This window comes from Equus quagga, chromosome 7 (assembly GCF_021613505.1).
Source record: "Equus quagga isolate Etosha38 chromosome 7, UCLA_HA_Equagga_1.0, whole genome shotgun sequence".
In the NCBI taxonomy this organism is placed as follows: Eukaryota; Metazoa; Chordata; class Mammalia; order Perissodactyla; family Equidae; genus Equus; species Equus quagga.
The window spans coordinates 52386930-52400003 of NC_060273.1; the positions used below are offsets into that span (position 1 = coordinate 52386930).

Here is a 13074-nt window from a genome sequence, read left to right on the forward strand (position 1 = left end):
TAAAGAGAAGTCAGCTTCTAATCTTATTGGTGTTCTGTTGTAGGTGATGAGTAGTTTTTCTCTTGCTGCTTTCAAAATTTTCTTTTTCTGTCTTTCAGCATTTTAATTATGATGCATTTTAGCGTGGATCTTTCTTGTCAACTTCTTTGGCATGTAATGTTTTCCATCACATGTGGTAAGTTTTAAGCCATTATTGCTTTATTTTTTTTCTGCTCCTTTCTGGTTCTCCTTTCTGGCACTCCCCTACCATAAGGTACTCCATGATTTGGTGGTATACTTAATGGTGATCTACAGTTCTCTAAGACTCTGTTCATTCTTCTTCATCCTTTTTCATCTTTGAATACTATAATCTCTGTCCTCTGTCATGGCCTACATGTCTGTGTCCCCACAAAATTCATATGTTAAACCTCTAACCCCCAGTGGGATGGTATTAGGAAGTAAGGCCTTTGGGAGGTAATTAGGGTTAAATGAGGTCATGAAGGTAGGGCCCTCATGATGGGATTAATACCCTTACAGAAAGAGGAAGAGAAAAAGGATCTCTCTTTTTCTCTTTTGGCATGTACCAAGGAAGGACATATGAGGACATAACCAGGAAGAGGGCCCTCACCAAGAACCTGACCATGCTGGCACCCTGATCTCAGGCTTCCAGACCTCACAATTGTGTGAAATAAATTTTTGTTGTTTAACCCACCCCGTCAATGGTATTTATTATAGTAGCCCAAACTAACTAAGACTTGATCAATCTTTAATTCTTTCTTCTGCCAGTTTACATATACTATTGAGCCCCTCTGATAAACATTTCAATTACTGTACTTTTCAACTAAATTTCTATTATTTATTTTTTAGTAATTTCTATCTCTTTATTGATATTCTCTATTTGATGACACACTGTTATCATACCTTACTTACGTGATCTTAACAATACTGAATCTTCCAATTCATAAACATGGCATACATCTGCCCATTTATTTAGACCTCATTTAATTTCTTTCAACAATATTTTGGAGTTTTCAGTGCACAGGTCTTGCACTTCTTTCATTAGATTTATTCCTCTGTATTTTATAGGGTTTTTTTGGCGTACTATTACAGATGGTATCTTTTTAAATTAAATTTTCCAACTGTTTATATGCCAAAAATATTCTTAAACATGACTTTCTCTACATGTGTGAGCTTCTTTAAAACATATTATTAGAATTTGTATTCTCTGGTCAAGAGTATATGCATTTTTCAACTTTCCTAGCTATTGCTAAATTGTTTTCCAAAGAGGTTTTTGTTTTTTGTTCTTGAGGAAGATTAGTCCTGAGCTAATCTGCTGCTAATCTTCCTCTTTTTGCTGAAGAAGCCTGGCCCTGAGCTAACATTCATGCCCATCTTCCTCTACTTTATACGTGGGATGCCTGCCACAGCATGGCTTGCCAAGCGGTGCCACTGTCTGCACCCAGGATTCGAACTGGTGAACCCCGGGCCGCTGAAGTGGAACGTGCGAACTTAACCACTGCACAACCAGGCTGGCCCCTCCAAAGAGGTTTTATCAGTTTGGATTCCAATAGTATATGAGTGTTCAGTATTTCACTTCTTCACAAATACTTTTGTCAGACTTTTTAATTGTCTTCAGATAACAGGTATGATATGGTATCTCACTGTAGCTTTAATTTGCATTTTCAGGAGTCCATGAAAGCATGAATTTTTTTTATGTTTATTGGCATTTGTGATTTCCTCTTCTGTGAACCGTTTATTCCTATCTTTTGCGCATTTTTCTACTGTGTTGTTTTTCTCTTATTGATTCATAGAAATTGTTTATATAACTGAATATTGATTCTCTTTAAGTTACATATATTGCAAATGTCTTACCCTGTCTATAGCTTGTCAATTTACTTTGTTTATTGTGTCTTTTGATCCACAAAATTTTTTCTTTTAATATGGATAGAATTTATCAACCTTTGGGTTTACATTTTGGGCTTTTTATATCTTAAAAATATCTTTCCCTATCTTTAAACCATAATTTCCTGCTTTTCATACTAAAAGTCCTCTAACTTACTTGGATTTGATCTCTGTATGCTGTGAAGTAATAATCCAAAATTTTGACACAGAGGTAACCAAACGTCACAGTAGTATTTATTTAATGGTCTCTCTTTTTCTTATTTATATCCTGTTTGAATGCGTAACTGGGTAAATTTTATAATTTTTTCTTTACTTGTCCATCTTCCTCTTTACTTAAAAACCTATTGGGGAGATGGACCATCCTATTTGCCTTTGTGTCCCTGGCCTTAATACATAGTACTTATTAATATTAATTGGATAATGAGGAGATACAAGCAAAAGGGAAAGAGGCAGCAGCACATACAAATCATGTCATAGAGTGGAATACAGTGTCAAAAGAAAAGGTTGCAAAGGCAGGCAAAGTTTGACCATAAGAAGCAGTTTATTTTGTAAATAATGGGAAACAAATATGAACTTTAAGCAAAGAAATGGCATAGGAAGAAATGTGTTTCCTAAAGATTGGCAAAATTTAAAACCTGACAAAAGCCAAGTATTATGACAATATATACCAACACATACCTACTGCTGGAGGAGAGACAATAAACTGTTATAACACTTAGGAGGCCAACTTAATAATACCTTATAAAGCTGAGGATATGTACATTACACAGCCTAGCAATTCCACTCCTAGTATTTACCTCCAAGAAACTCATACATATGCATGAGGAAACAGTATTAGGATGTTTACTGTTTAAAACTGGAAACAACCTAACATATATTAACACACGAAATGAATATATAATGGCACAGTAATATATTATAATAGCATTCAATAATTAAATTAACTAAACTATATGTATTATTATGGATTAATCTCAAAAACAATGTTGATCAAAAGGCAAGTTCCTGCAGAATAATTCTCTATAAAAGTTAATGGTACTATATTTGGTTTACTAAATACATGGGAATGTGGAAAAAGAACAAAATCATACTTGAAAATAACACTAAATTTAGAATAGTGGTTACTTTGGGGCTAGAAGTGAGAAATACAGACTCAGGGCAATAACAGGTCATTAATGTTTAATTTAAAAATATACAGATCTGAAAGCAAATACAGCAAAGCATTCAGATTCGACAAAGCTGGATGATCAGTGTATGACTGTTCATCACACTATTCTCTCTGGTTTTCTACTGAAGAAAAGATTACTCTGGTGGCAGTGTGGAAAACGAACTGGAGTCAGGAGAAGGCAAAATGAAAACAAAGAGGATAATCAGAAAACTTTTAAAATCCAGTGAGAAATGACAAGCAGTAAAAATGAAGTTAAAAAGGAAGGGGTCAGAAAGGAACAGAACTGAGAGATATTTAGAAAATAAAATCAGCAAGGTTAGGTGACAGATCAGATATAAGAAGTAAGAACAACCACCAGAAGGGCCCACAACTAGAATGTACAAGTATGTACCGGGAGGTTTGGGGAGGAAAGAAAAGAAAAGAAGTTTGGCAACAGATGTTAGCTCAGGTGCCAATCTTTAAAAACAAGAAGAAGTAGTAGTAAGAACAAAGTGGAAATTTTGGGTTCAAAGTCATTCTTCCTCAAAATAGGAAAATAGGTGGAAAAGGTTTTAGAAGAAAGTGAATTTCTTTTTAGAACATGTTGAGTTTGAAGGGCCCATTCAATATCCCAGTGAAAGATCCAACAGGACGCAACATAGCAAAGTGGTTAGCAGCACAGGCTGTTATCAGGTGTCCTGGGTTCAAATCCAGGTTCAACCACTTAAACACATTAATTAACCATGCCAAGCTTCAGTTTTTATATCTGTAAAAAGGGGTAGGGGAGGTTGATAAAAATAACTACTTCCACAGAGTTTTTGTGAGATGAAATTAGATGCCTGCCAAGTGTCCCAACTCTCTGGCACAGACTAATTGTTCAGTAAATGCCTACAGCTACTATTTATGATACTTCTTTCTCGCTTATAGGACATACTCCTATTCTATACATCATTACTTAGGACTCCTCAATGATTCCACTTTGGTTCCTGAAGCACTTATTTCTAAAAATTATATTATTTTGCATATGCAAGCTTTTATAAAATTTTCAAAATAGTTAATAGTATACCTTATTTAAAATTGCTGAACAATTTCACTAAAGTCAGTATCATTTTCCAACTCAAGAACATACCCTTTATTACCTGAAAGTATTATACATGAGATCTAGACCCAATTCCTATGTAATTCTACTGCATTCAAACATTATCTAGTAGAAAGCATACAACCAATATACCAGGCACTTGGAGGTGATAACAATAAAAAAGGCGGAAATAGTCCTAACCCAAATTACAGTCTATATATGTTGTGCTAACAAATAATTACAATGCAATGTTATAAGGCTAAAACTGGGGACACAGGATGCTACAGAACACAGAGCAAAGGAACTCCCAGAATTTAAGTTAATAAGGTCATCCTAAAGGATGGAGGGTCTGATGTGAAAGATAAGGAGTTACCAGAGTAGGGCAGGGAGGTGGAAGCTGGATTTAAAACAATGTGTCAAAGGCAGAGGAAACATTTTGTTCAAAGGCCCAGAAGTGACAGAGAACACAAACTGTTAACAGGAGTTGAAGAAAGTTTAATACACATAAAGTATACAGTACAAGTACGGAGTACTGAAGAACGAAACTGGTGACATACGTAGAAAAGAGATTGGGAGGAACTTTCTAAGTCACACTCTATATAACCTAATTAAATAAGATAATGCTTAAGAATGCTTAGTATACTTTCTAGTACAAAACATGTGCACACCAAACATTATTTGCTTATTATCTAACATTCCCCCTTTTTTCGCCACAATTCGGAATGCGACAATACACTCACCAAAAAATGTTTTCCATCTAGTCTTCCTCAGTTGGTTGCCAGAAAAACAGAACATGGAGAACTTATAAATGTCTTAGACAATCTGTTATGTCATTTGTAAAATGGAAACAATAATACCAACCTTGCAGGCTTGTTGTAGGACTAGAGTGAGCATCAAGAGCTCCTAGAAGAGTGCCAGGGCACGTATTAAGGACCCCGCAAAATGATTCCTATTAAGGCAGATCAGCAGACATGCCACAGAAAAAGAAAAGCGGAAAGCTCTGGTTTTACTTTGGGGTTAGGCAGTAGGAATGCCTTAGAAATAAAATCACCTTAGAACTAAACTTTCTTTGAAAATAGGGTAAGAAATATACACCAAAAACGGGAGAGTAAAGATATAATAAAAGAATCAACACCAGTCTGATGATGTCTTTTTCTCCTAATATGTAAGCTCCTTCAAAAAAGAAAAACTGATCTCTAGAATTCACTTTTTTCACAATTACCTTATATTAAAAGATATATTAGATATAGTATATATATAAAACAAAACTTTTGGAAAAATATTTCTTAAATCTCACTGCCCTGAAATGACTAGTCTCATTTTACATATTCCCTTCCAAGTACTTTAAACACAGTAATGTGAAGACTTTTCTATTCCATATTTCACTGTTCTAAGACCCACACCAAATGGATATTAAAATTAGTAATGTTTCAAGAGTATTCACTTTTGTACAAGCAAAATAACAAACTCTCTGAGAACATTTAAAACAAGACAATTAATCGTAATTTGATTTATACTCAACCTTCAAGTAATACAGCTGGGATTTCAAAACAGGCACCCTGTATAAATTTCATATCATGTGATTTTTGTCTGATTCTAATTTGCTACTGTCAACCTAAGGCATTTATTTCTAGCTACTACTTCTCTTTCTAATGATCTCATTCAATGGCAGCTAAATTCTAAGAAAATTTTATTGATATTAATCCTAAAAGGCAACAAAATATCACAATATATTTGACAAAGAAAGCACCAAGCTACATCACTTTCTTAAAAAGCGAAGAAAATTTTACCTGAAATAAACTAAAGGATGATCTTAACAAAACCAATTTTTTTTTACACTACTATACAACTATTATTAACAGAAAACCATAAATGAACTGAAAGTTAAGGTAAATTTCCCAGAGGAAAAAAAGCTGAGTTCAACATAAGCTTGTTCTAGAATTTTCAATAAGACATCCTTCAACATTACAAATACAAACTATAAATCCAAAGGAGATAAGAACATCCTTAGGATTTCTTACAGAGAAGGTTTTGGAAAGAGTTATTATTTCAGGAAGAAGAAGAAAAAAAACCTTACAGATCTTACTCAGTGTCACAAGTACTACTACATATCTGGTTAGGGTTCACAAATGCCGTCAATAATCCCTCGTTATGCCTTAAAATCAATTCATCTAAATTTGCTGATGCTAAACTTTCAATCATCACAGCACAAGTCTTCTCCACATTAAGGCGATTTAACTGTGGTCTCTCAAGGAAGTGTCTCACTCTCCTAGGCCTCATCATTTATCATGTAAAAATGCTGAGGAATGAACGATAAATATACTGGAAAACACATAAATAAATAACTGTCCAAAATAAACCCAGAACTACTAAAAGAGTAAATCTTACGTTTTAAACCTTGAAATACAATACAGTAAGGCAAAATCCATTCAGGCTTTTGAAAAATCTTAACTATTTAATGACTAGCTACATAAGAAATACTAACTCTGCCAATCAATCTTCAAAGAAAATGGTAAATCTAAGTGTAAACCAAGCAAATTAATCTTACATTTCCTTCAATACCAATTAATCAATTGGTTTCAATTGATCAATTAAATTTCTTACATAGAAATTGCCCAAATATGTCCATTCAGCTTAAAGCTGTTATATGTGAACGTCTTTCTTCATCTTCAATAACATGTTTTTTTAATCTCCAGGAAAACCTACCTTTGAGGTTCTTTGAAGTTGATCACCAACATATGTTTTACGAAATTGATCCAAGAACCACAGAATTGCAAGTTCTATTTTCTCATTACAACACTGAGGCAATCCGGTATCCATTAAAGATATAAGCTGAAAAACTCTTTTCATGAAGGAAAAAAAAAAGCTTCAGTAGAGAAACAATGCTAAAATATTTATAGTCAATGTAACACAATATATAAACATTGTAAAAAGTGAAAAAATACAAAAGCTTATCAAGAAAATATTTTAAAAATCATCTGAAATCCTACCACTAAGAGATATTACAATTTGCTCTAATTCTTTCTAAGTCTTTTTTCCTAAGTCATACAAATACATATACAAACCCACATGTGCATACACCGTTCTACTAAAAACTCACATATAAATACATGACATATACATATAAATATATAATAGATATACACAGATATAAGTAAATATTTAGTTATTACAAATATAATATATATACACAGATGTAAGTTAATATCTAATATCTTTCACTAAAATTTTATATATTTACATAAATATCATAGATATATGTAAATATATAAAATTTTAGTAAAGGAAAATGATGTTGAATGTGTAATTTTGTATTTTACTTTTCCATTAAACCTTATATTCTATATAATTATATATTTCGGGGTCACACGATTCAAAATTTAAAAAAATCAAGAGGTACACCCATCAAGTTATATCACTTTCTTAATGAGTAATAAAAATTTTACCTGAAATAAATTACAAGATGACCTTAACAAAATCAAACATTTTAAAGAAAAGTATGCAAATATTATTATCAGAAAATCATAAATGAACTAAAGGTTAAGTTAAATATCCTTGAAAAAGAGCTTAATTGAGGGGCTGGCCCAGTGGCACAGTGGTTAAGTTTGCACACTCCACTTCGGCAGCCTGAGGTTCACAGGTTCAGATGCCGAGCACGGACCTACACACCACTCATCAAGCTATGCTATGGCAGCGTCCCACATACAAAATAGAGGAAGACTGGCACAGATGTTAGCTCAGCAACAATATTCCTCAAGCAAAAAGAAGAAAATTGGCAACGTATGTTAGCTCAGGGCCAACCTTCCTCACCAAAGAGGGGAACAAGAAAAGAAGCTTAATTGAATAAAATGAAAAGCTCAGTCTAGAATTTTCAAAAAAGAAATCCTTCTATTATACATTTTCATTAAAATTTTCCAGTGGATGGCTGCCAAGAGCCTGGTGCTAACAAAACAAACATAATCATCTTTTTAAGAGACTGAAGTGGAGGTTGTTGAGGAAACAGCACCTTTTTCTCCTTTTTCTAACTATACAAAGGCAGCTATGACTAGCCCTGACCCACCTGCTTCCTTCTACGTATGAACACAAGAACATATACACACACACTGTTAATAGCTTATGTGTCCTTCCAGAGAATTTTTTTACATATGTAAACATATGGAGCATACTATATTTTTGGTTCTAAACCTAGCTTTTTCAATTTAACAATATATCTTACAGATCTTCCCATGTCAGCATAAAGAGCTTCCTCATTCTCTTTTGCAGCTGTTTAACATTCCATTATATGAATGTACCATATTTTCAAACATGCCGTTACTGATGGACCCTAAAGTTGGTTATAATTTTTTGCTGATACAAAAACGCTTTTACCAATCTTGTATACATCATGTCACACACGTATAGTTACAGTACACACTTAAAAGTCAAACTACTAGCTTAACAAATATAAACTTTTATAATTTTGATAACTATTACCAAATTGCCCTCCACAGAAGTTCACAATTTATAGTCCTATCATCAGTCTATGACATTGTCTATATATACATAGATAATTCAGAATGATATTAAACTTCAGAATTTACTGAAATCTGAAAAATGGCATCTCAGTATAGTTTCAATTTATATTTCTCTCATGCATGTGAGGTTAAAATTTTTCCCTGTTTTTAAGCCATATGTATGTCCACTTCTGTGATCTGTTCATATACTTTGCTGATTTTTTTCTATCAGGTTGTCTTTTTCTGCTGATTTCTACAAATTCTTTATATACTAGAAAACTGAGCCTTTTGCCTATGATTGAGCTATAAATATTTTTCCTTGTTTTTCATTTCTCTCTTGGCTTTGATTACGGTGTCTTCTTAATGTCATACAGAAGTTTGTGTTGTTTTTCTTATACAGAAAATTTTATCAGTTTTTTCTTTTACATATTTTGCATAATAACAAGTCTTACCTGAATATAAGGTGTTTTTATGTTTCATATTTTTACATTTACCTCTATGATACATTTGAACTTATTTTGAACATATTTTGATATATGGCTCAACACTATTTTTTCCCAGATGGCTAACCAGCTGCTTCAACACCATTTCTTTCTTGTATAATCTACCTTTTGCTCACCATTTTGATTTACCCTTATCATATACACTATTTATTTATGCATTCAGATTACTTACTGGATCTTTTATTCTATTCCACCGATCTATCTCACTGAATATATCTTGACCAATTAATTCTTTCATATTATTAAATAATTTTCCAAAACATTATTTATAATGGTTGTATAATACTAAGCCTATGTCAAAATTTAGTCATTTTGTTTTGAATATAAATTCATATTTCAGTGAAATATAACTACTGTTCTCTTCCCTACTACCAAAGATTTCTAGAAATAAAATATTTAGGTTACAGCATATAAATTTCTTTTAAAAACTTGGTACTTATTGCCAAAGTGCTATGAAATTATATTTTGACAATCATTTTATAGTTATTATTTCCCATATTTATACACTAAGCTACTTATTTAAAAGTACCCTTAAATTACAAATATCTTTAATGCCATTAAAATTTATGAAGGAAAACTTACTAAAGATCAAATTCAAGAGTTAGATTACTGTAACCAGGTTGTTGGTGTTTTCTTCCTAAGAAGATGTGTTTATTCTCTAATTTTAAGAGGAGGGACAAAGCTGACTTTTAAAGTCTGTGTATTGGTGAATTAGCAGATTGTTGGACTAATTTTTAGTTAAGTAAATAGATACATAAATCAAACTTTATCTCTGGATCCAGGTGATTTTTCAAGCGATTTATATAAGGCATACTTGCTTTTAAATTCTTTATTGAGTAGTATCTCCCTTTTCCTACTCTAGTTCTTTGTTGATTCTATGTACTCGCTCAGGTTTACTTTTATTTCCTTTGTATAGCATACTTCAAAAGTCCGAGGAAGACATGAAACCAAAAGACAGTTTGTTGGGGTGCCTTTACAACCATATTAAGCTGGTGATTTGCATTTGCCTGAGAGGCAATGACATCCCCAGCAGGAGAGTAGGAAAGAGTTCCCAGCAGGGTACATGATCCATTTGTCAAAGAAGTTTTGGTAGTTGTACAAGAAGTTCAGCTGCAAGTGCCTGAAATCCAAAATAAAAATGGCTTAAACAATATAGATGTTTATTTCTCTCTCAAGCAAAAATCCAAGGCAGCGCTCCAGGACTAGTTGGTGCTCCACGGTGTATCAGGCACTCTAGTTCTTTCTATCTTGTTGTTACACTTGCTCTATTCACAGAATCACTTTGTGGTCTAAGATGACTTTGTCAGCCCCACCCATTACGTTCATATATGTTGCACATGCCACATCCACTTACATCCAATTGCCCAAAACATAATCACTTAACCATACCTAGCTGCAAGAGAGTCTAGTAAATCTAGTCTTTATTCAGGTGGCCATATACTCAGCAAAACAATCAGTATTCTATTATTGAGGAAGAAAAGAAGAGATAAGGAACAACTAGTAGTCTCTGCCACAGTGCCCTTCAAAGATCTGTGGCAACCTCTAATAAGTGCTTAAGACCAAAGCTTGTACTATATACATAATATTTAGTTCCAGTTTCAATTTACTGTCCTACATTTACTTTTCCTTTATCTTAAATTATTTTTGGTAAAGAACATCGAGGGAATAAAAAGATAAATATATCATTAAATAATGTTGATCCAAGTATAAGCATACCATTTCACATACAAAGAAACGAGCTTTAAATAGTCAATTGTTTTATATTCTCCTGGATATCCAATTAAATAAGTATTCATTCAGTCAACAAGTATCTGAGGGCCTACTCTATGGCAGGTGTGTGTTAGGAGTTCAGAATACAACAGTAAGTGAAACATATATATTCCCAATCCTCCATAAATCTATTGTCTATTCAGGGAAAGATAATAAAATGACAATTAGAATAAAGAATGACAAGTGCTATAATAAACACCACAAAGAAATTAGTGAGGATTCCTAATATTTAAGGATGGAACAGGGCAAAGAGAGAGAATGTTAAGAGAAAGAGGAAAGCATATGTAGTTATCCAGAGAGGGAAGAAAAAGTATGACTCATTTAAGAGCCAAAAAAAATTCAATTATGACTATAAAGCAGTCAATGGCAGGAGATGAGGCTAATGAGACAGGCAGGAGCCAGATCATGAAGGGCCTGATGAGCTATGTTGATTTAAATCCCAACAGCAATGGAAAGACATTGCAGACACTGCAGAGTTTAAGCAAAGCAGTGACATAATCAGCTCCGTATTTTAGAAAGCCTGAGAGGAAGCAACGTGTTCATATAAAACTATAGCACAAATCCAGCTGAAAAAAATGACAGGAGCTAAAACAGTAGAGGAGATAGAAATAACTGGACTAATTGGGATAACTAGAAGGTAGAATTGACAGGATTTGATGACTAAATGGGTGCTGATAAAAGAAAAAGGAAAAGTTAAAGATAACTTCCAGGATTTAGGCTTAGGCAATTGAGTGCACAGTGATGAGACACATGAAGAGAGTCAGGGCTGGGAGTGGATGAAAGAGATGAGTTTAATTCTATTCACTGAATGGGAGGCACATACGGGTCAGAACCTACAAGTGAAACAGTTTAACAGGTGTCTCAAAATCAGAAGACAAAAGTAATTAAAACAACATAGAATCACTGAGCAATGCTGAGGGCTCAGTTGAGATAATGGTACCTATCTACAGAGGTGTGCAATTTCTTTTATTGACACTCAAGAAATTAGAGAGAACTCTGAATTCCTTCACAGTTAAAGTTTTGCCAGGCAGGTGAGATAAAAATACAGCAGTGAACAAAGCAGATAAAGCTATTCCTTCCCTTATTCTAATGGAATTAACAAATAAACATTGAGAAGGTAAGTACCATAAAGAAAAATAAAGTAGAATAAGGATGTTATTTTGGATAGAGAGGTCAAGGAAGAAAAATACATCTGAGTAAAGACCTGAGGGAAGTGAGGGAGTACTCTATAAACACCTGGGAGAAAGCACTCCTAACAGAAGAGAAATGCAAAGGCCATAAAGTGAAAAATATTGGTAATACTCAAAGAGGAGGCCAGTGTGGTTGAGTTGAACAAGAAAGGATAGGAAATGAGGTCAGAGAAGTAGTACAGGATGCTTCAGGCCATGGCAAGGACTTTGGAATTTGTCTCACTGAAAGTTTATGAGTAGAGAAGAGGAGAGTAACACTAAAGAAAGAAGTTGAAGTCATCTATATGATAGTAGGGTTTGGAAGAGAGAGCAAAACTCTGAGCTAGTTGTCAAAGTCTTCAATGAATGATGAAGGATGACTCGGAGAGGAACAGGTGAAAGTAATAAGGAGAAACAGAGGGTAGCATAACTGAGAGGAATGAACATGAAAGCAGCAGCCACTCTACTAGCACTAGTAAATCAAGAGGATACTGGATGAGTAAATCCCTGAAGAATCCCTCAAGAGGTTTACATTTTGATCATGATGAATGAACTGAAATGACTACAAAAATAATCTTTATTTAATTAGAATTGGGTGGCCTGAGCACAAATATATTTATTTGCTAAGTTTAAGTAGCCTATTATGTTAAAGTAATATGTTTTAATTATAATTATCACGATATTGAGACCTTCTATGAATATTAACCTTCTCCTGAAAAAATAACAGCACACAGATTTTTGGCAGGAGCTTCATGATATTCTAATTTGGTAATGTTCTCCCAGGAGTTGGAAAGGAATCAAATAATAACACACAGAAGGCAACAGTATTTCAGTTATTCAGTTCTAGTTATTTGGAACTTCTTCACACAAAATTGATATTTTAAAATTTTACATAAAACGTCATTCTTATTTAATTCAAAATCTCGATATTTTAAAACACATTTTTATGTTTTTTCTAGACAAAGTACGTACATCCTAGTATATGCCCCATGTTGAATCTGCTTGGCCCTATTTACACTCCCATCAACCCCAC

The 13074-nt window shown here is 33.5% G+C and overlaps 1 protein-coding gene across 5 annotated transcripts in view; it reads right to left on the reverse strand.

Annotated features, from left to right (window-relative positions):
• RANBP17 (RAN binding protein 17) overlaps nucleotides 1-13074 on the reverse strand; it is a 334844-nt gene that overhangs the window by 230515 nt on the left and 91255 nt on the right. For all 5 annotated transcript variants that reach the window (XM_046668588.1, XM_046668586.1, XM_046668587.1 and 2 more), the window contains one exon: nucleotides 6813-6948. In XM_046668588.1, the coding sequence (XP_046524544.1) occupies nucleotides 6813-6948 (136 nt within the window). The remainder of the gene's footprint in view (nucleotides 1-6812; nucleotides 6949-13074) is intronic.